This window comes from Labrus mixtus, unplaced genomic scaffold (assembly GCF_963584025.1).
Source record: "Labrus mixtus unplaced genomic scaffold, fLabMix1.1 SCAFFOLD_140, whole genome shotgun sequence".
NCBI classification, from domain to species: Eukaryota; Metazoa; Chordata; class Actinopteri; order Labriformes; family Labridae; genus Labrus; species Labrus mixtus.
The window spans coordinates 55,001-82,246 of NW_026870204.1; the positions used below are offsets into that span (position 1 = coordinate 55,001).

Consider the following 27,246-nt stretch of genomic DNA (forward strand, 5'->3'; position numbering starts at 1 on the left):
AAACATGACTCACACATTAGCTGTGTTAGCACCTTCAGCATGGGGTTAAAGGTTATTCAGCTTTGTTCGAGACGAGCTCTAGATGAGGGGGGGGGGGGGGGGCACTATTGTAATCTTTTCAAAGTGGCGTCCTCCAGGAGAGAGCACGCCACACACCTCCCGTACTGGGGGCGGTTTGGGGTGACACCTCCAGGAAGTCATCCAGGATCAGACTCTCCTGTGTCGACTGAGCAGCTGGAACACAACTTAGGAGTCGGCCATTGTTGTTGTAGTCCATCTACTCGCTCATGGCCACTGAACTCGCACACGTCCTAGTTTACACCGCCACAGAAACCGGTCTGTCTTTTCCGTTTTCAAAACACAATAAAGGTCACCGTGTTCCTTCATCGTTGTGGTCTAAACGTGGCCTACAGCTTTAAGAAAAGTGAAAACATGGCGGACACAGAGTGAGATTTGAAGATCAGTCAGCTGTTCAGCTGCACAGAGCCGTGTTTCCTGTTTAACTGGCGTTTGAGAGCGACTCCACTTTGAAAAGGAAACAAAGACACGGAGAACAAAGGGCAAGCCAAACCTCCGTCTGTCTGCGAGAGTTTCTCACAATCCCTGGAGCTCAGCGTGCAGCGTTCACACACATCAAACCGTCTCGTTAAGACGACCTGCGCTCTCTGAAATACATGCGGGGGGGGGGCTACAGAAAGCTTTTCACACTATAATTAACCCACGTTTTCCCAACAGCCTGTAAAACAACCTGTGAGGGCTGAGAGGAGGAGGAAGTTGGTTTCACATTGGATTTAGTGAAGTTTTAGTCCTAGTGACCCCTCAGACCTCCTGACCCGCCTGAGGTCTGAGGTCTGAGGTCCACTTCTCTTCATAACAAATAGAACCACTAAATACTGAAGTGATTAAAGAAGGGTCTTTAAGGGGGCTGCGCACCGAGCTGCAGATTAATAAAGATCTTTTTTATAAAGGTTAGGATTCCCTCAAAGATTTTAAACAACATCCTTTTTTATCTGTGAGGAGGAGGAGACAGACAGGAGGAGACTGACAGGAGGAGACGGACAGGAGGAGACAGACAGGAGGAGACTGACAGGAGGAGACGGACAGGAGGAGACAGACAGGAGGAGACGGACAGGAGGAGACGGACAGGAGGAGACAGACAGGAGGAGACGGACAGGAGGAGACAGACAGGAGGAGACTGACAGGAGGAGACGGACAGGAGGAGACAGACAGGAGGAGACTGACAGGAGGAGACGGACAGGAGGAGACAGACAGGAGGAGACGGACAGGAGGAGACGGACAGGAGGAGACAGACAGGAGGAGACAGACAGGAGGAGACGGACAGGAGGAGACGGACAGGAGAAGACGGACAGGAGGAGAGGAGACAGACAGGAGGAGAGGAGACAGGAGGAGACGGACAGGAGGAGACAGACAGGAGGAGACGGACAGGAGGAGACAGACAGGAGGAGACAGACAGGAGGAGACGGACAGGAGGAGACAGACAGGAGGAGAGGAGACTGAAAGGAGGAGACGGACAGGAGGAGACTGACAGGAGGAGACGGACAGGAGGAGACAGACAGGAGGAGACGGACAGGAGGAGACGGACAGGAGGAGAGGAGACTGAAAGAAGGAGACGGACAGGAGGAGACTGACAGGAGGAGACGGACAGGAGGAGACGGACAGGAGGAGACGGACAGGAGGAGAGGAGACTGAAAGGAGGAGACGGACAGGAGGAGACTGACAGGAGGAGAAGGACAGGAGGAGACGGACAGGAGAAGAGGAGACTGAAAGGAGGAGACAGACAGGAGGAGACGGACAGGAGGAGAGGAGACTGAAAGGAGGAGACAGACAGGAGGAGACGGACAGGAGGAGACTGACAGGAGGAGACAGACAGGAGGAGACGGACAGGAGGAGACAGACAGGAGGAGACGGACAGGAGGAGAGGAGACTGAAAGGAGGAGACGGACAGGAGGAGACTGACAGGAGGAGAGGAGACTGAAAGGAGGAGACGGACAGGAGGAGACGGACAGGAGGAGACTGACAGGAGGAGACTGACAGGAGGAGAGGAGACTGACAGGAGGAGACTGACAGGAGGAGACGGACAGGAGGAGACGGACAGGAGGAGACTGACAGGAGGAGACTGACAGGAGGAGACGGACAGGAGGAGAGGAGACGGACAGGAGGAGACGGACAGGAGGAGACGGACAGGAGGAGACTGACAGGAGGAGACTGACAGGAGGAGACGGACAGGAGGAGACGGACAGGGGGAGAAAGACAGGAGGAGACTGACAGGAGGAGACTGACAGGAGGAGACGGAAAGGAGGAGACTGACAGGAGGAGACTGACAGGAGGAGACGGACAGGAAGAGAGGAGACGGACAGGAGGAGACTGACAGGAGGAGACTGACAGGAGGAGACGGACAGGAGGAGACTGACAGGAGGAGACTGACAGGAGGAGACGGACAGGAGGAGACTGACAGGAGTCAGGAGGAGACTGACAGGAGGAGACGGACAGGAGGAGACTGACAGGAGGAGACTGACAGGAGGAGACGGACAGGAGGAGACTGACAGGAGTCAGGAGGAGACTGACAGGAGGAGACGGACAGGAGGAGACTGACAGGAGGAGAGCAGACTGACAGGAGGAGACTGACAGGAGGAGACTGACAGGAGGAGACGGACAGGAGGAGAGGAGACTGACAGGAGGAGACTGACAGGAGGAGACTGACAGGAGGAGACAGACAGGAGGAGACGGACAGGAGGAGATAGACAGGAGGAGACGGACAGGAGGAGAGGAGACTGAAAGGAGGAGACGGACAGGAGGAGACTGACAGGAGGAGAGGAGACTGAAAGGAGGAGACGGACAGGAGGAGACGGACAGGAGGAGAGGAGACTGAAAGGAGGAGACAGACAGGAGGAGACGGACAGGAGGAGACGGACAGGAGGAGACGGACAGGAGGAGAGGAGACTGAAAGGAGGAGACGGACAGGAGGAGACTGACAGGAGGAGACTGACAGGAGGAGACGGACAGGAGGAGAGGAGACGGACAGGAGGAGACGGACAGGAGGAGACGGACAGGAGGAGACTGACAGGAGGAGACTGACAGGAGGAGACGGACAGGAGGAGACGGACAGGGGGAGAAAGACAGGAGGAGACTGACAGGAGGAGACTGACAGGAGGAGACGGAAAGGAGGAGACTGACAGGAGGAGACTGACAGGAGGAGACGGACAGGAGGAGACTGACAGGAGGAGACGGACAGGAGGAGACTGACAGGAGGAGAGGAGACTGAAAGGAGGAGACGGACAGGAGGAGACGGACAGGAGGAGAGGAGACTGAAAGGAGGAGACAGACAGGAGGAGACGGACAGGAGGAGACGGACAGGAGGAGACGGACAGGAGGAGAGGAGACTGAAAGGAGGAGACGGACAGGAGGAGACTGACAGGAGGAGACTGACAGGAGGAGACGGACAGGAGGAGAGGAGACGGACAGGAGGAGACGGACAGGAGGAGACGGACAGGAGGAGACTGACAGGAGGAGACTGACAGGAGGAGACGGACAGGAGGAGACGGACAGGGGGAGAAAGACAGGAGGAGACTGACAGGAGGAGACTGACAGGAGGAGACGGAAAGGAGGAGACTGACAGGAGGAGACTGACAGGAGGAGACGGACAGGAAGAGAGGAGACGGACAGGAGGAGACTGACAGGAGGAGACTGACAGGAGGAGACGGACAGGAGGAGACTGACAGGAGTCAGGAGGAGACTGACAGGAGGAGACGGACAGGAGGAGACGGACAGGAGGAGACTGACAGGAGGAGACTGACAGGAGGAGAGGAGACTGACAGGAGGAGACTGACAGGAGGAGACGGACAGGAGGAGACTGACAGGAGGAGACGGACAGGAGGAGACAGACAGGAGGAGACTGACAGGAGGAGACGGACAGGAGGAGACTGACAGGAGGAGAGGAGACTGACAGGAGGAGACGGACAGGAGGAGACGGACAGGAGGAGACGGACAGGAGGAGACAGACAGGAGGAGACTGACAGGAGGAGACGGACAGGAGGAGACTGACAGGAGGAGAGGAGACTGACAGGAGGAGACGGACAGGAGGAGACGGACAGGAGGAGACAGACAGGAGGAGACGGACAGGAGGAGACTGACAGGAGGAGACTGACAGGAGGAGACTGACAGGAGGAGAGGAGACGGACAGGAGGAGACTGACAGGTGGAGACTGACAGGAGGAGACGGACAGGAGGAGACTGACAGGAGGAGAGGAGACTGACAGGAGGAGACGGACAGGAGGAGACGGACAGGAGGAGACTGGCAGGAGGAGACGGACAGGAGGAGACTGACAGGAGGAGACGGACAGGAGGAGAGGAGATGGACAGGAGGAGACTGACAGGAGTCAGGAGGAGACTGACAGGAGGAGACTGACAGGAGGAGACGGACAGGAGGAGACGGACAGGAGGAGACTGACAGGAGGAGAGGAGACTGACAGGAGGAGACTGACAGGAGGAGAGGAGACTGACAGGAGGAGACGGACAGGAGGAGACGGACAGGAGGAGACAGACAGGAGGAGACGGACAGGAGGAGACTGACAGGAGGAGACTGACAGGAGGAGACTGACAGGAGGAGAGGAGACGGACAGGAGGAGACTGACAGGTGGAGACTGACAGGAGGAGACGGACAGGAGGAGACTGACAGGAGGAGAGGAGACTGACAGGAGGAGACGGACAGGAGGAGACGGACAGGAGGAGACTGGCAGGAGGAGACGGACAGGAGGAGACTGACAGGAGGAGACGGACAGGAGGAGAGGAGATGGACAGGAGGAGACTGACAGGAGTCAGGAGGAGACTGACAGGAGGAGACTGACAGGAGGAGACGGACAGGAGGAGACTGACAGGAGGAGACGGACAGGAGGAGACGGACAGGAGGAGACTGACAGGAGGAGACTGACAGGAGGAGACGGACAGGAGGAGAGGAGACTGACAGGAGGAGACTGACAGGAGGAGAGGAGACTGACAGGAGGAGACGGACAGGAGGAGACTGACAGGAGGAGACTGACAGGAGGAGAGGAGACTGACAGGAGGAGACTGACAGGAGGAGACGGACAGGAGGAGACTGACAGGAGGAGACGGACAGGAGGAGACGGACAGGAGGAGACGGACAGGAGGAGACTGACAGGAGGAGACGGACAGGAGGAGAGGAGACGGACAGGAGGAGACTGACAGGAGGAGACGGACAGGAGGAGACGGACAGGAGGAGAGGAGACTGACAGGAGGAGACTGACAGGAGGAGACGGACAGGAGGAGACTGACAGGAGGAGACTGACAGGAGGAGACTGACAGGAGGAGACGGACAGGAGGAGAGGAGACTGACAGGAGGAGACGGACAGGAGGAGACGGACAGGAGGAGACGCACAGGAGGAGACGGACAGGAGGAGACGGACAGGAGGAGAGGAGACTGACAGGAGGAGACGGACAGGAGGAGACGGACAGGAGGAGACGCACAGGAGGAGACGGACAGGAGGAGACGGACAGGAGGAGACGCACAGGAGGAGACGGACAGGAGGAGACGGACAGGAGGAGAGGAGACTGACAGGAGGAGACGGACAGGAGGAGACGGACAGGAGGAGACGCACAGGAGGAGACGGACAGGAGGAGACGGACAGGAGGAGACTGACAGGAGGAGACGCACAGGAGGAGACTGACAGGAGGAGACGGACAGGAGGAGACGCACAGGAGGAGACGGACAGGAGGAGACGCACAGGAGGAGACTGACAGGAGGAGACTGACAGGAGGAGACGGACAGGAGGAGACGGACAGGAGGAGACTGGCAGGAGGAATGCCAGTCTCCTCCTGTCAAGGGAGGGAATGTGGACGGGCAGATCGGGGAATGTCCCTGAGTAGTGACCACAGCTCTTTACAGTCGGGCTGAATGAGGTCTTTGTGCAGCTGTTCAGTCCTCGCTGCAGACAGGACACCTTTTCATAAATCCAGTGTGACACTGGGAACTGAACGCACTCGAGAGCTTTCATCAGACATGCTGATCTATTAATGATTTCACTCTTCTGTTCTGATGTTTACAGGAAGAGCTGAATGTTTCTCTTGACAATGAAGGCGTCTTCTTCTGCGTACACCTGAACACACCTGAACACACCTGTGTGAGTTCAGTTCAGTTTGACACAGTTAACTTGTATTCTGCTCCTTGTTGTAAAGTCTGGTTTGTTCTGAAGACAAAAGAAAAGAAAGAAAAGAAAAACCAAAGAGGTCCAATCAGAGAGCAACAGGCTGCACAGAGCCGTACAGTATCACATTACAATAACATACTCTCAGAGCCCTCGAGCCCTGCCCCCCTCCCTCCCCCCTCCCTCCCCCCTCCCTCCTCGGAGCATCGCGTGAGAGCAGCAGCCGACTCTCCAACTTGATTGTGATTAATGCGCGAGGGCAAGATATCCATGCCAGATCCGAGACTCGAGCTCGACACGTTCTTAAGGTGGTCCGACCAACCAGAGCACACACACTACACACTACACACTACATACTACATACTACACACACACTACATACTACACACACTACACACTACATACTACACACTACACACTACATACTACACACTACACACTACACACTACATACTACACACACACTACATACTACACACTACACACTACATACTACACACTACACACTACATACTACACACACACTACATACTACACACACTACACACTACATACTACACACTACACACTACATACTACACACTACACACTACACACTACATACTACACACACACTACACACTACACACTACATACTACATACTACACACACACTACATACTACACACACTACACACTACATACTACACACTACACACTACATACTACACACTACACACTACACACTACATACTACACACACACTACATACTACACACACTACACACTACACACTACACACTACACACTACATACTACACACTACACACTACACACTACATACTACACACACACTACATACTACACACACTACACACTACACACTACACACTACATACTACACACACACTACATACTACACACACTACACACTACATACTACACACTACACACTACACACTACACACTACATACTACACACACACTACATACTACACACACTACACACTACACACTACATACTACACACACACTACATACTACACACACTACACACTACACACTACACACTACATACTACACACACACTACATACTACACACACTACACACTACACACACTACACACTACATACTACACACACTACACACACTACACACTACATACTACACACACACTACATACTACACACACTACACACTACATACTACACACTACATACTACACACACACTACATACTACACACACTACACACTACACACTACACACTACATACTACACACACTACACACTACACACTACACACTACATACTACACACACACTACATACTACACACACTACACACTACACACTACACACTACATACTACACACACACTACATACTACACACACTACACACTACACACACTACACACTACATACTACACACTACACACTACACACTACATACTACACACACACTACATACTACACACACTACACACTACACACTACACACTACACACTACATACTACACACACACTACATACTACACACACTACACACTACACACACTACACACTACATACTACACACACACTACATACTACACACACTACACACTACATACTACACACTACACACTACATACTACACACACACTACATACTACAGACACTACACACTACATACTACACACACACTACATACTACACACACTACACACTACACACTACATACTACACACACACTACATACTACACACACTACACACTACATACTACACACTACACACTACACACTACATACTACACACACACTACACACTACATACTACACACACACTACATACTACACACTACACACTACACACTACATACTACACACACACTACACACTACACACTACATACTACACACTACATACTACACACACTACACACTACACACTACACACTACATACTACACACACACTACATACTACACACACTACACACTACATACTACACACTACACACTACACACACACTACACACTACATACTACACACACACTACATACTACACACTACACACTACACACTACACACTACATACTACACACACTACACACTACATACTACACACTACACACTACACACTACATACTACACACACACTACATACTACATACTACACACACACTACATACTACACACTACACACTACACACTACGTACTACACACACACTACACACTACACACTACATACTACACACTACACACTACACACTACACACACACTACACACTACACACTACATACTACACACACACTACACACTACATACTACACACACACTACACACTACACACTACATACTACACACACACTACACACTACACACTACATACTACACACTACATACTACACACACACTACACACTACACACTACATACTACACACACACTACACACTACACACTACATACTACACACACTACACACTACACACTACATACTACACACTACATACTACACACATACTACACACTACACACTACATACTACACACACACTACACACTACACACTACATACTACACACTACATACTACACACACACTACACACTACATACTACACACACACTACACACTACATACTACACACACACTACACACTACACACTACATACTACACACACACTACACACTACACACTACATACTACACACTACACACTACACACACACTACACATTACACACTACACACTACATACTACACACACACTACACACTACACACTACACACACACACTACACACTACATACTACACACACACTACACACTACACACTACATACTACACACACTACACACTACACACTACACACACACTACACACTACATACTACACACACACTACACACTACACACTACATTCTACACACACACTACACACTACACACACACTACACACTACACACACTACACACTAAAAAAACACTACACACACACTACACACTACACACACTACACACACACTACACACATACTACACACTACACACACACTACACACACTACACACACACTACACACACTACACACACACTACACACACACATACTACACACACACTACACACACACACTACACACTACACACACTACACACTACACACTACACACATACTACACACACTACACACACACTACACACACTACACACTACACACACACTACACACTACACACACACTACACACACACTACACACTACACACATACTACACACACTACACACACACACTACACACACACTACACAAATACTACACATTACACACACACTACACACACACACTACACACTACACACACACTACACACATACTACACACTACACACACACTACACACACACTACACACATACTACACACTACACACACACTACACACATACTACACACTACACACACACTACACACATACTACACACACACTACACACACACTACACACATACTACACACACACTAAACTACACACACTACACACACACACACTACACACACACTACACACATACTACACACACAATACACACACACTACACACATACTACACACAGTTACTACACAGTTACTACACACATACTACACACAGTCACTACACACATACTACACACAGTTACTACACACAGTTACTACACACAGTTACTACACACAGTCACTACACACATACTACACACAGTTACTACACACTGTCACTACACAGTCACTACACACAGTTACTACACACATACTACACACAGTCACTACACACATACTACACAGTTACTACACACATACTACACACAGTCACTACACACAGTTACTACACACAGTTACTACACAGTTACTACACATAGTTACTACACACAGTTACTACACACAGTTACTACACACATACTACACACAGTCACTACACACATACTACACACAGTTACTACACAGTTACTACACAGTTACTACACACAGTTACTACACACAGTCACTACAAACAGTTACTACACACAGTCACTACACACATACTACACACAGTTACTACACACAGTTACTACACACAGTTACTACACACAGTCACTACACACATACTACACACAGTTACTACACAGACACTACACACAGTTACTACACACAGTCACTACACACAGTTACTACACACAGTCACTACAAACAGTTACTACACACAGTCACTACACACATACTACACAGTTACTACACACAGTTACTACACACAGTCACTACACACAGTCACTACACACAGTTACTACACACAGTCACTACACACAGTCACTACACACAGTTACTACACACAGTCACTACACACAGTCACTACACACAGTTACTACACACAGTCACTACACACAGTCACTACACACAGTTACTACACACAGTCACTACACACAGTCACTACACACATACTACACAGTTACTACACACAGTCACTACACACAGTTACTACACACAGTCACTACAAACAGTTACTACACACAGTCACTACACACATACTACACAGTTACTACACACAGTCACTACACACAGTTACTACACACAGTCACTACACACAGTTACTACACACAGTCACTACACACATACTACACAGTTACTACACACAGTTACTACACACAGTTACTACACACAGTCACTACACACAGTCACTACACACAGTTACTACACACAGTCACTACACACAGTCACTACACACAGTCACTACACAGTTACTACACACAGTCACTACACACAGTCACTACACACAGTCACTACACACAGTTACTACACACATACTACACACAGTCACTACACACAGTCACTACACACAGTCACTACACACAGTCACTACACACAGTCACTACACACAGTCACTACACACAGTCACTACACACAGTCACTACACACATACTACACAGTTACTACACAGTTACTACACACAGTTACTACACACATACTACACACAGTCACTACACAGTCACTACACACAGTCACTACACACAGTCACTACACACAGTTACTACACACAGTCACTACACACAGTTACTACACACAGTCACTACACACAGTTACTACACACAGTCACTACACACAGTCACTACACACAGTCACTACACACAGTTACTACACAGTTACTACACACAGTTACTACACACAGTTACTACACAGTTACTACACACAGTCACTACACACAGTTACTACACACAGTCACTACACACAGTTACTACACAGTTACTACACACAGTCACTACACACAGTTACTACACACAGTCACTACACACAGTTACTACACACAGTCACTACACACAGTCACTACACAGTTACTACACACAGTTACTACACACAGTCACTACACACAGTCACTACACAGTCACTACACACAGTTACTACACACAGTTACTACACAGTCACTACACAGTCACTACACACAGTTACTACACAGTCACTACACAGTTACTACACACAGTCACTACACAGTCACTACACAGTTACTACACACAGTTACTACACAGTCACTACACAGTTACTACACACAGTCACTACACACAGTCACTACACAGTTACTACACACAGTCACTACACACAGTCACTACACACAGTCACTACACACAGTTACTACACACAGTTACTACACACATACTACACACAGTCACTACACACAGTTACTACACAGTCACTGCACACAGTTACTGCACACAGTCACTACACACAGTCACTACACACATACTACACACAGTTACTACACACATACTACACAGTCACTACACACAGTCACTACACACAGTCACTACACACAGTCACTACACACAGTTACTACACACAGTCACTACACAGTCACTACACACAGTCACTACACACAGTCACTACACACAGTCACTACACACAGTTACTACACACAGTTACTACACACAGTCACTACACACAGTCACTACACACAGTCACTACACACAGTTACTACACACAGTCACTACACAGTCACTACACACAGTCACTACACACAGTCACTACACACAGTCACTACACACAGTCACTACACACAGTTACTACACACAGTTACTACACACAGTCACTACACACAGTCACTACACACAGTCACTACACACAGTCACTACACACAGTCACTACACACAGTTACTACACACAGTCACTACACACAGTCACTACACACAGTCACTACACAGTCACTACACACAGTTACTACACACAGTCACTACACACAGTCACTACACACAGTCACTACACACAGTTACTACACACAGTTACTACACACAGTTACTACACAGTTACTACACACAGTCACTACACACAGTTACTACACACAGTTACTACACACAGTTACTACACACAGTTGCTACACAGTTACTACACACAATTACTACACACAGTCACTACACACAGTCACTACACACAGTTACTACACACAGTTACTACACACAGTTACTACACACAGTTACTACACACAGTCACTACACACAGTCACTACACACAGTCACTACACACAGTCACTACACACAGTTACTACACACAGTCACTACACACAGTCACTACACACAGTCACTACACACAGTTACTACACACAGTTACTACACACAGTTACTACACACAGTTGCTACACAGTTACTACACACAGTCACTACACACAGTCACTACACACAGTTACTACACACAGTTACTACACAGTTACTACACACAGTTACTACACACAGTTACTACACACAGTCACTACACACAGTTACTACACACAGTTACTACACAGTTACTACACACAGTTACTACACACAGTTACTACACACAGTCACTACACACAGTCACTACACACAGTTACTACACACAGTCACTACACACAGTTACTACACACAGTCACTACACACAGTTACTACACACAGTTACTACACAGTTACTACACACAGTTACTACACACAGTCACTACACAGTCACTACACACAGTCACTACACACAGTTACTACACACAGTTACTACACAGTTACTACACACAGTTACTACACACAGTTACTACACACAGTCACTACACACAGTTACTACACACAGTTACTACACAGTTACTACACACAGTTACTACACACAGTCACTACACACAGTTACTACACACAGTCACTACACACAGTTACTACACACAGTCACTACACACAGTTACTACACACAGTTACTACACAGTTACTACACACAGTTACTACACACAGTCACTACACAGTCACTACACACAGTCACTACACACAGTTACTACACAGTTACTACACACAGTTACTACACACAGTTACTACACACAGTTACTACACACAGTTACTACACACAGTCACTACACACAGTTACTACACACAGTTACTACACACAGTTACTACACACAGTTACTACACACAGTTGCTACACAGTTACTACACACAGTCACTACACACAGTCACTACACACAGTTACTACACACAGTTACTACACAGTTACTACACACAGTTACTACACACAGTTACTACACACAGTCACTACACACAGTCACTACACACAGTTACTACACACAGTTACTACACACAGTTACTACACACAGTTACTACACACAGTTACTACACAGTTACTACACACAGTCACTACACACAGTCACTACACACAGTCACTACACACATACTACACACAGTTACTACACACAGTCACTACACACAGTTACTACACAGTTACTACACACAGTCACTACACACAGTTACTACACACAGTTACTACACACAGTTACTACACACAGTTATTACACACAGTTACTACACAGTTACTACACACAGTCACTACACACAGTCACTACACACAGTTACTACACACAGTTACTACACAGTTACTACACACAGTTACTACACACAGTTACTACACACAGTTACTACACACAGTTACTACACACTGTTACTACACACAGTCACTACACACAGTTACTACACACAGTTACTACACAGTTACTACACACAGTTACTACACACAGTTACTACACACAGTTATTACACACAGTTACTACACAGTCACTACACACAGTCACTACACACAGTTATTACACACAGTTACTACACAGTCACTACACACAGTCACTACACACAGTTATTACACACAGTTACTACACAGTCACTACACACAGTCACTACACAGTTACTACACACAGTTACTACACACAGTTACTACACACAGTTACTACACACAGTTACTACACAGTCACTACACACAGTCACTACACAGTTACTACACACAGTTACTACACAGTTACTACACACAGTTACTACACACAGTTACTACACACAGTCACTACACAGTTACTACACACAGTTACTACACACAGTTACTACACACAGTTATTACACACAGTTACTACACAGTCACTACACACAGTCACTACACAGTTACTACACACAGTTACTACACAGTTACTACACACAGTCACTACACACAGTTACTACACACAGTTACTACACACAGTTACTACACACAGTTACTACACACAGTTACTACACACAGTTATTACACACAGTTACTACACAGTCACTACACACAGTCACTACACAGTTACTACACACAGTTACTACACACAGTCACTACACACAGTCACTACACACAGTCACTACACACAGTCACTACACACAGTCACTACACAGTCACTACACACAGTCACTACACACAGTTACTACACACAGTTACTACACAGTTACTACACACAGTTACTACACAGAGTTACTACACAGTCACTACACAGTTACTACACAGTCACTACACACAGTCACTACACAGTCACTACACAGTCACTACACACAGTCACTACACACAGTTACTACACACAGTCACTACACAGTTACTACACACAGTCACTACACACAGTTACTACACACAGTTACTACACACAGTTACTACACACAGTCACTACACACAGTCACTACACACAGTTACTACACACAGTCACTACACAGTCACTACACACAGTCACTACACACAGTTACTACACAGTTACTACACACAGTTACTACACACAGTTACTACACAGTTACTACACACAGTTACTACACAGTTACTACACACAGTCACTACACACAGTTACTACACACAGTTACTACACAGTTACTACACAGTCACTACACACAGTCACTACACAGTCACTACACAGTCACTACACACAGTCACTACACACAGTTACTACACACAGTTACTACACAGTTACTACACACAGTTACTACACACAGTTACTACACACAGTTACTACACACAGTTACTACACACAGTTACTACACAGTTACTACACACAGTCACTACACAGTTACTACACACTGTTACTACACACAGTCACTACACACAGTCACTACACACAGTTACTACACACTGTTACTACACACAGTCACTACACACAGTCACTACACACAGTTACTACACACAGTCACTACACACAGTCACTACACACAGTCACTACACAGTTACTACACACAGTCACTACACACAGTCACTACACAGTTACTACACACAGTCACTACACACAGTTACTACACACAGTCACTACACACAGTCACTACACACAGTTACTACACACAGTCACTACACACAGTCACTACACACAGTCACTACACAGTTACTACACACAGTCACTACACACAGTCACTACACAGTTACTACACACAGTTACTACACACAGTTACTAAACACAGTCACTACACAGTTACTACACACAGTCACTACACACAGTCACTACACACAGTTACTACACACAGTCACTACACAGTTACTACACACAGTCACTACACACAGTCACTACACACAGTCACTACACACAGTTACTACACACAGTTACTACACAGTTACTACACACAGTTACTACACACAGTTACTACACACAGTCACTACACACAGTTACTACACACAGTTACTACACAGTTACTACACACAGTTACTACACACAGTCACTACACACAGTCACTACACACAGTTACTACACACAGTTACTACACAGTTACTACACACAGTTACTACACACAGTTACTACACACAGTTACTACACACAGTCACTACACACAGTCACTACACACAGTCACTACACACAGTTACTACACACAGTTACTACACACAGTCACTACACACAGTCACTACACACAGTTACTACACACAGTCACTACACACAGTTACTACACACAGTTACTACACACAGTTACTACACACAGTTACTACACACAGTCACTACACACAGTCACTACACACAGTTACTACACACAGTTACCACACACAGTTACTACACACAGTCACTACACACAGTCACTACACACAGTCACTACACACAGTTACCACACACAGTTACTACACACAGTTACTACACACAGTCACTACACACAGTTACTACACACAGTCACTACACACAGTTACTACACAGTTACTACACACAGTTACTACACACAGTTACTACACACAGTTATTTGTTTACTTATAGAATTAAAATGTTTTGGTGCTTGTCCACTTTGGGCTTCCGTAGATTCCTAAACCGCGAATGCAATAAGTCAATAAAGAAATTTGACATTAAATGTAAACTGTGAATATATTATTAAAATGCAAAGCAATAATAAAAACACTCTTACAGTCATATAAATCTTATTTTTAAGGCTAATAAATCACCTTTTAAAGAGTTTTATGTCCTTTCATGCGTCTTTGTTGGCATGTAGCCTACAAGTGATTTATTTATAGATCATAGTTTTATTATCTTTATTCATTCATACAGCCTTCATAACAATAAAACTTGATTTCCCAGCTCACCTGTTGACAGGTGCAGAGCTTGTGCACCTTGAGAGTTCGTCAGAAAGACTTTTATTAAATCTGAACACTGACACATGTTAAGTGTGAACTTAAAACGTCAAAATGTGACGTTTGGGTGAGTTTCAGAGGAATCACGTCATCAAGTGAAACGTAACACACACACACACACACACGCACGCACGCACGCACACACACACACACACACACACACACACACACAAACATACACAAGCACGCACGCACGCACGCACACACACACACACGCGCACACACACACACACACACACACACACACACACACAGTCAAGAGAAATACGCCAAGTGTTCCCTGCATGTTAAACACTTTCTAACTTCCTTATATGAGTAACATGTTTAAAATTATGATATTTATTTATCAGAGTTTGTGAGGACTCACTTTTTGAGCACAGGCTTCTTCCTCATCTTGTTCGCGTAAGAGCCCGGGGTTCCCAACATGGTGAAGTGTCACTTCGTTTTCACACTCACAAACTAGATATGAGACTGAAGTATTCCTGATTCACTCCTCCTCACAGACTCTCTCCATGTAGTCGCTGCTCCTTCTCTTAGTCAGCCACTGAGTCAAACTCACATAGTCCAAAATCCAGCCGGGCTCCGCGGAGGTTTGCAGCCGCGCTGAGGAGTCCTGTGGGCGGACGCCCTGCTGACCTTGTGTCGGTGGAGCAGAGAGCTGCCTCCGGGTTTAGTGAGGGGTGGTACAGGGTCACTTCAGACAGGTTCGGGGTAGACTGGAGCCCGTGTCCCACCCCGGTCTTTGGATCAGCAGCTGAGCTGTCTTATTATTATTATTCTGGGTCATCAGAGTCACTGGAGTTTTCCTGCTTTCCCTCGCTCACGGGGCGTTTTCAGGAAGTGTGTACAGTGTGTGTGTGTGTGTGTGTGTGTGCAGAGTGTGTGTGTGTGTGCAGAGTGTGTGTACAGTGTGTGTGTGCAGTGTGTGTGTGCGGCGCTGACTCTTAAGGTGGACTGGACTCTTTGTGGCTTGTTGCCTGAACTTCTGCTTTTGTTACATATTAATGAGTTTCATCTTGGTTGATCTCTGGTTGAGTTTTTTTTGACCACATGCAAAAAGTTTCCACAATAACTTTGAGAATATCTGAATATATCCAAACATTCTACAATTCATGTTTCAGAAACTTTTATCCAAAGTGACGAACATCAGAGAATAAGAACAACACAAGCACGGAGAGAGAGAGAGGAGACAAACAAACAGCTTCAAGTCTGATCAGACACACAGGTGCTGACAGGAAGTGACCAGAGGTGCTGACAGGAAGTGACCAGAGACAGAGCACAGGTGCTGACAGGAAGTGACCAGAGGCAGAGCACAGGTGCTGACAGGAAGTGACCAGAGGTGCTGACAGGAAGTGACCAGAGGCAGAGAACAGGTACTGACAGGAAGTGACCGGAGACAGAGAACAGGTACTGACAGGAAGTGACCAGAGGCAGAGAACAGGTACTGACAGGAAGTGACCAGAGGCAGAGAACAGGTACTGACAGGAAGTGACCAGAGACAGAGAACAGGTGCTGACAGGAAGTGACCGGAGACAGAGAACAGGTACTGACAGGAAGTGACCGGAGACAGAGAACAGGTACTGACAGGAAGTGACCAGAGACAGAGAACAGGTGCTGACAGGAAGTGACCGGAGACAGAGGACAGATACTGACAGGAAGTGACCGGAGACAGAGAACAGGTACTGACAGGAAGTGACCGGAGACAGAGAACAGGTGCTGACAGGAAGTGACCGGAGACAGAGAACAGGTGCTGACAGGAAGTGACCGGAGACAGAGAACAGGTACTGACAGGAAGTGACCGGAGACAGAGAACAGGTACTGACAGGAAGTGACCAGAGACAGAGAACAGGTGCTGACAGGAAGTGACCGGAGACAGAGGACAGATACTGACAGGAAGTGACCGGAGACAGAGAACAGGTGCTGACAGGAAGTGACCGGAGACAGAGAACAGGTGCTGACAGGAAGTGACCGGAGACAGAGAACAGGTGCTGACAGGAAGTGACCGGAGACAGAGAACAGGTGCTGACAGGAAGTGACCGGAGACAGAGAACAGGTGCTGACAGGAAGTGACCGGAGACAGAGAACAGGTGCTGACAGGAAGTGACCGGAGACAGAGAACAGGTGCTGACAGGAAGTGACCGGAGACAGAGGACAGGTACTGACAGGAAGTGACCGGAGACAGAGCTCAACATCGACAGCTATTCATGAGATTTCTAATCGGCATCAAACCCATTCTGAAATCATCATCATCAATAATATGATGAAGGTATCCATGAAACAGCCGGGGGTCTTTATGTTTTTCTTAAAGGTGCAGAGGAGATGATGACTCAGTGTCTAAAACAAAGATGCTGATTGGCCTCAGTAAACATCCAGCTGTCAAAGCAGTGAGGTTTATTAACAGCTGAGTCAGGTACCATCAGACCAATCAGAGACTGTTGTTCTGGAGAAAGCTGAGTCAGGTACCATCAGACCAATCAGAGACTGTTGTTCTGGAAAAAGCTGAGGAGTTTTAATGTCCACAAACCTCTTTCAAATATTTGATTCAACCTTTATCGAGTCCGTTTGAACTTTTGTGAAGATCTGGTTCAGTAACGTCAGTGTCGTTTACAAAACCAGGCGAGGAAATGTTGATTAACTTTGCAGAAAGATTGTCGGCGTTGACTTTGAATTATCTTGGCCATATTTTACAAGTAAGAGCCAATCAGAAGGCAAAGGCCGTCCTGGAAGACCCTCAGGACCCTCTGCATATGTAGACTTCTGCAGACTCCCTCACGTCCATCATGATGATATCCATCTTATGTTCTAGAACCTTCATGTGATTTCATATCAAAGAAACATGCTGTGTTAGCATGCTAATAAAAACCTCAGCTCTGGTAGAGATGCTTCCACAGGAGATCTGATCCAGTTCAGTCTGGATGAGCCTGATGGGAGAAGTTTCCTCCTCTTGGTTTGGACCTTTTCCACTCCAAACTGGGAGAAAAGAGAGTCTCTGGCTTTGTGCACAGGGGGCTTTGTCGTGTTCCAACAGGAAGGGGCTTTCCCCCAAAGTGATGCCAAAACATGGGAGGCATGCTATTGTCTAAAGTATCGTATGCTGCAGAAATAAGACTTCCTCTTACAGTTCTTAAGAAGTAAGGAGCCAAGAAGGAACCTCAGAGAACACCCTGAGAGCAAGGAGCCAAGAAGGAACCTCAGAGAACACCCTGAGAGTAAGGAGCCAAGAAGGAACCTCAGAGAACACCCTGAGAGCAAGGAGCGAAGAAGGAACCTCAGAGAACACCCTGAGAGCAAGGAGCCAAGAAGGAACCTCAGAGAACACCCTGAGAGCCTGAGAACAACAGAAGAGTCCTACAACTCTACACTTCACTTATCAGACTCTTTTATCCAAAGAGACGTACATCAGAGAGTAAGAACAACACAAGCAAGGATCTAGAAAAAAGGGAACAATGTCAGTAAGAGCAAACGATCAGCTTTGAGTCTGATTGGACACACAGGTGCTGACAGGAAGTGACCAGAGGCAAAGCACAACATTGAGGGCAGTTCTTGAGAGCTCTAATCAGTATAGAAACCATTTTATAAGTCGTGGTTATCAAACAAAAACCATCGTCATTACCATCATCATCATCAATAATATGGAGACCATCATCATTAAGTTAGTAGGTATTCATGAAAGAGCTGGGTCTTTAGCTTTTTCTTAAAGGTGCAGAGAGACTTAACTCATCAGTGAAGCCTCTGATGTCTGCAGGCTCCATCTCTCTGTGTTTACATCTTGTTGATGTTTACAGCTCGTTTGAGTTTTTGTGGCTCATTAGGAAGCTGAAGACGCGTTTAGATTTATTCTGTGCTCCACTTCCTGCTGAAGACCACTGAGACCTGATCGGATAAAAACTACAGACCAAGTTTCAGAACAAACAAATATGACCATGTTTTAAAACCCTCATGTATGGATCCACAGGTCGTGACCTGCTCCGGTCACACGTGATTGGTCGGTGAAGGTTTCCTCCTGAGCAGCTCGTTCAAGTCGTATGTCAGCGTCACTGAAGTAGATCCTAACAGTTCTACTTCCTGTTTGTACCCTCCGTCTGTGTTAGCTCGTTTTAATACAGCTTTGTATGTCGGCATGAAAAACAGACACCTGCAGTGTGTGCAGAACGCAGCATCCTGTCAGCATGATAAGCTAGGCTACCTGTCGTTACGCAGCAGGTCCTGTTAGCATGATAAGCTAGGCTACCTGTCGTTACGCAGCAGGTCCTGTTAGCATGATAAGCTAGGCTACCTGTCGTTACGCAGCAGGTCCTGTTAGCATGATAAGCTAGGCTACCTGTCGTTACGCAGCAGGTCCTGTTAGCATGATAAGCTAGCCTACCTGTCGTTACGCAGCAGCTCCTGTTAGCATGATAAGCTAGCCTACCTGTCGTTACGCAGCAGGTCCTGTTAGCATGATAAGCTAGGCTACCTGTCGTTACGCAGCAGGTCCTGTTAGCATGATAAGCTAGGCTACCTGTCGTTACGCAGCAGGTCCTGTTAGCATGATAAGCTAGCCTACCTGTCGTTACGCAGCAGCTCCTGTTAGCATGATAAGCTAGCCTACCTGTCGTTACGCAGCAGGTCCTGTTAGCATGATAAGCTAGCCTACCTGTCGTTACGCAGCAGGTCCTGTTAGCATGATAAGCTAGGCTAGCTGAGCAACAGCAACAACCCTGAGATTGATTGACATTGGTTTCAGTTTATCACCGCTCGCTCGGCTCCTTTATTTCTCTCTGCAGCGTTCCTGTGTGACAGACGCCGCCGCCTCGCTCCACATGGTTATTTCACTTTAGAGCAGCGTTATATTCACTAAACTCATCATCTGCACGCGTGACCTCTGACCCTGACACCAGGCCACACTGAGTCTGGCTTCCTGCTGCCCTGGATCTGGATCTGGATCTGGTTCTGGTTAAGACGTTTCTCTTAATGAGCCTCTCTGTTTGGGCTCTTGATCTGGTTCTTGATCTGGTTCTGTTTCTGGTTCTGGTTCTGGCTCTTGATCTGGATCTGGCTCTGGCTCTGGCTCTGGCTCTTGATTTGGATCTGGATCTGGATCTGGATCTGTTCTGGTTCTGGTTCTGTTTCTGGTTCTGGTTCTTGTTCTTGATCTGGTTCTGGCTCTGGCTCTTGATCTGGATCTGGATCTGTTCTGGTTAAGACGTTTCTCTTTATGAGCCTCTCTGTTTGGGCTCTTGATCTGGTTCTTGATCTGGTTCTGTTTCTGGTTCTAGTTCTGGTTCTGGTTCTGGTTAAGACGTTTCTCTTTATGAGCCTCTCTGTTTGGGCTCTTGATCTGGTTCTGTTTCTGGTTCTGGTTCTGGTTCTGGTTAAGACATTTCTCTTTATGAGCCTCTCTGTTTGGGCTCTTGATCTGGTTCTTGATCTGGTTCTGGTTCTGGTTCTGGTTCTGGTTAAGACGTTTCTCTTTATGAGCCTCTCTGTTTGGGCTCTTGATCTGGTTCTGTTTCTGGTTCTGGTTCTGGTTAAGACATTTCTCTTTTTGAGCCTCTCTGTTTGGGCTCTTGATCTGGTTCTTGATCTGGTTCTGTTTCTGGTTCTGGTTCTGGTTCTGGTTAAGACGTTTCTCTTTATGAGCCTCTCTGTTTGGGCTCTTGATCTGGTTCTGTTTCTGGTTCTGGTTCTGGTTAAGACGTTTCTCTTTATGAGCCTCTCTGTTTGGGCTCTTGATCTGGTTCTGTTTCTGGTTCTGGTTCTGGTTCTGGTTAAGACGTTTCTCTTTATGAGCCTCTCTGTTTGGGCGGAGGAGTTTCCTGCAGCAGCTGAAGTCATGGCTCTGCATCATCCACCTAGCGTGATCGTCTGCTCGCCGTCAGCGCCGTGCGAGCTGCACACTCACTTTCCAAACAGGCGGAGGCTTGACGAGAAGCAGGACGGCGCTCCTGTGGGGACGGGAGGGATCGCGTGTGAAGGGCAGGAGGGCGGTTTATAACACAGCGGGATATTTCTGAACGCCGTTATACCCTCAAACCACAACGCCATTAAAGTCCACACGGGTCGTATAAAACTCCCTGTGAGGGTCAGGATCTCTCTTCAGTTAGAGTCTGTGTGGATGTGTGTGTGGTGGACAAACACACAGAGTCCAGTTCAGACTTTTTATTGGAGGATCATGTTTCAGGGTTTTAAATGTCCCGAAACATCGTCCAAACTCTTCACCTGAGTTCTTCTTTAAGGTTAGCTTTAGTTAGCTTGATAAAGGCTAACAGTTTAAGATAAATCATTAGTGATTATGATGTCATAGGTTGGGGGGGCGTGTTGTCAGAGACTCTGATGTCATAGGCTGAGGGGGGCGTGGTCTCAGAGTCTGAGGTGCTCATCATGCACAGCAGCTGACTCTCCAGAGTCTTCAGGTTCAGAGTTCATTCTTCTTCTTCTTCAGAGATATCTGAGCTCACTCATGATCACAATCTCAAGTCTTCCTACTTCCTCGCCTGCGACCTTTCCCTGTGTTTCCTCGTCTCCTCTTTCCAACCAGCCTCCCACCAGCAGCACAGAAAACCTCAGACTGGATTCAACTCTCACAAGAACCTCCAAATCCAAGTCCCACCAGACTGCCCCCCTTATCATCAAGACCCTGTGTGTTATATGAAAGCTGTCATAAATCCCTCTCCTCTTTTTATGATGGCCACATTAACACCAAACATTTTATTATTTTTATATATATAAATGTAAAATATTCTTCTTTCCATTAATGTTGACATAAATCTTTTCTTTTCTTTTCCTCTCAATTATCTTCCATTTTGTGTTTCTGTTTATTTTTCTTGCTACTTCCCACTCAGCCACTCACTTTAATGCATTACACACACACACACACACACACACACACACACACACACACACACACACACACACACACACACACACACACATTCACACTTTTCTTATACACTACCTCAACTTACTACTTGACTTTTATTATATCTACTTTAATTGTTTTTGTCTTTGCTAATGTTTTGCGTATTTTGTGTTGCTGTTAATGTGCACATTTTTGTTTTGTACTTGTTCACCTCAAAACAAATAAAATAAACAAAAACAAAAACCCAGAAACTTTAAGACACTACGGCCAATATTACACATGAAGACATGAAGAAATGTGAAACAAATGTCTTCATATTAACAAGGCACAATATTAACACACACACACACACACACACACACACACACACACACACACAGAAGCACACACACACACACACACACACACACATACACACACACACACACACACACACAGACACACACACACACACACACACACACACACACACACACACACACACAGAAGCACACACACACACACACACAGACACACACACACACACACACACACACACACACACACACGCAGAAGCACACACACACACACACACACACACACACACACACACACACTCACAATATTCAGTTTAATGATCAGCTGTTTGGGATTCTCAGTGTGCAGAAGACGTGGGCTGCCCGGTCTCCGTTCTGTTGCCGTGCTTCGGGGTTGTTTAAATGATAAACAGAAAGCTCCTCCCTGCTGCAGCCGTTAAATTCAGCCCGTATAACAGAGGAGTGAAATAAAGCTGTAAAACCAGAGGAGACCTGGCTCCAACCAAAACCCCCATCTGGTCCACACGGGGCTCCAGCCCTGAGACCTAAATGTGGAGTATTATTGTTTTATTGTGCACTAATTACTGTGTGTGTGTGTGTGTGTGTGTGTGTGTGTGTGTGTGTGTGTGTGTGTGTGTGTGTGTGTGTGTGTGTGTGTGTGTGTGTGCTTCTGTGTGTGTGTGTGTGTGTGTGTGTGTGCTTCTGTGTGTGTGTGTGTGTGTGTGTGTGTGTGTGTGTGTGTGTGCTTCTGTGTGTGTGTGTGTGTGTGTGTGTGTGTGTGTGTGTGTGTGCTTCTGTGTGTGTGTGTGTGTGTGTGTGTGTGTGTGTGTGTGTGTGTGTGTGTGTGTGTGTGCTTCTGTGTGTGTGTGTGTGTGTGTGTGTGTGTGTGTGTGTGCTTCTGTGTGTGTGTGTGTGTGTGTGTGTGTGTGTGTGTGTGTGTGTGCTTCTGTGTGTGTGTGTGTGTGTGTGTGTGTGTGTGTGTGTGTGTGTGTGTGTGTGTGTGTGCTTCTGTGTGTGTGTGTGTGTGTGTGTGTGTGTGTGTGTGTGTGTGTGTGCTTCTGTGTGTGTGTGTGCCTGTCGTTAGGTGAACTGAAAGTTAGACTGAGACAGCATTTCCAGTACGGAGACCGCCATCGATGGGACTCCAGCGCCCCCTGCAGGAACAGACGGGGGACGCCACTCAGACTTCAAATATTTATATCGTTCATGTTCTGAAGTATTGAAAAAGGATTTTGATTCTGTGTTTTTACGGTGATTTCAAAGCGTCTCCTTTGAGGACTGTTATCACATCTCTGAAACTCTGTGACAGGAGATGTGTCAAACGTTGAGTACTTTTGATCCCAGAGTCTTTGTGCCGTTAGATTTTCTTTCCAAAGGGGACATTTAAAATTTAAAATCTCCTCTCTGCTCTGGTGGCATACAGGTGTGCTTAATGTTCACCTGCCACCGCCGGCGTTCGGCGTGCAGTTGGCAGTTGGCAGGTGCTAATTTCCCTCCCTGCCAAAGTTCCTTTTAATGCATGTGATGACAGCTGATCACCTGGATGTGTTTGAGAGCTCCTTTAAAGCAGGGCAGCAGAACCCGCCTCAGCTCCAGCTCTCCTGAATCTTTTGCTTTGACCATCCTAAATGTGTTTACTGTTGATGCACTGCATCTCTTTTGGGCTCAGTTTGTGATAACTACAACATCTCTCACTCGTTCTCTTGATCGCCCGCGCTGGCTTCAGATGCCGTTGGAGGCCTGACGACTGCAGAGGATCGATGAGGATATCTTTGAGCTAACTCAGATATTTAGATGTATTTATTATAACCAGAGTATGTGGTTTGAAAAAATGCTGCTGCTGTTTGCAATGCATCCTGGTACATGTAGTCACTGCTGACATGGCTCCAAACTCCTGGCTTTCTTATAGCACATCACGATTATGAATCTTTTGATTTTATTGACTACTTTAATCGTCGATACAAACATAAAATGTGACTGAACCTGAACTGAGTCGGTTTGCAGGTATGAGCACACCTCAGCATGCAGAGCTCTCGTTCCCACACTGAAGGAAATATGAAGGGTTGCATCTGACTGTCAGCCGTGTTTACATTATTATCAGAAAGTGAGTGAGTCATGTTTGCTGTGTAAAGTCTTCAGAGTTCAGGTGTTAGTATAGTGAGCTGAATCTGTAAAGGAAGGTGAGCTGACACATCAGTGAGGTCATTACTATCAGAGTGGATCCAGATTTAAAATCCAGTGTTACAATAAAAGCTGCTGGTCGAGCTAAACTCCACCCGTCGTGCTGCTGAGTTATTACTGCTGAGTCATTGTTTGGACCCACGTTGAGTAAATCACCATCAGGATCGAGAGGATTACAATCGGTACACACATATTTTCATCCTGAATCAGAAATATTTGTGAAATGACTTTCTGATGTGAAACAGAAACTTGGATGAAGCTGCTCCAGGTTCACAGCAGAGCAGATAAACACTTTATTTTACTGTGAAAAGAAATCTTACAGTCGTGAAACAAAACGTTTAAAAAAAGAAATATAATATTGTAATCATGAAAACAGCATCTCTCTTTTTCCTCTCATTGTTTATGTAGAGTTTCAAACATTCACACGTGACTGAGGCAGTTCATTTAAATCTTACACTGCCACCTGCTGGTGAGTGGACGCAAACACAGAGAGAGAGAGAGGAGAGAGAGAGGAGAGAGGAGAGAGAGAGGAGAGAGAAAGGAGAGAGGAGAGAGAGAGAGAGGAGAGAGAGAGGAGAGAGGAAAGAGAGAGGAGAGAGAGGAGAGAGGAGAGAGAGAGAGAGGAGAAAGAGAGAGGAGAGAGAGAGGAGAGAGGAGAGAGGAGAGAGAGGAGAGAGGAGAGAGAGAGGAGAGAGAGAGGAGAGAGAGAGGAGAGAGGAAAGAGAGAGGAGAGAGAGGAGAGAGAGGAGAGAGAGGAGAGAGGAAAGAGAGAGGAGAGAGAGGAGAGAGGAAAGAGAGAGGAGAGAGAGGAGAGAGAGGAGAGAGGAGAGAGGAGAGAGGAGAGAGAGGAGAGAGAGGAGAGAGAGAGGAGAGAGGAGAGAGAGGAGAGAGGAAAGAGAGAGGAGAGAGGAGAGAGAGGAGAGAGGAGAGAGAGAGAGAGGAGAAAGAGAGAGGAGAGAGAGAGTAGA

At 46.8% G+C, this 27,246-nt stretch overlaps 1 protein-coding gene across 2 annotated transcripts in view; it reads right to left on the reverse strand.

The window, feature by feature from the left end:
* Positions 1-17,800, reverse strand: part of LOC132966995 (aryl hydrocarbon receptor-like) — a 45,442-nt gene extending 27,642 nt beyond the window's left edge. For both annotated transcript variants that reach the window (XM_061033895.1, XM_061033894.1), the window contains exon 1: positions 17,328-17,800. In XM_061033895.1, the coding sequence (XP_060889878.1) occupies positions 17,328-17,386 (59 nt within the window). In that variant the 5' untranslated portion in view covers positions 17,387-17,800. The remainder of the gene's footprint in view (positions 1-17,327) is intronic.
* Between the last annotated feature and the right edge of the window lie 9,446 nt (positions 17,801-27,246).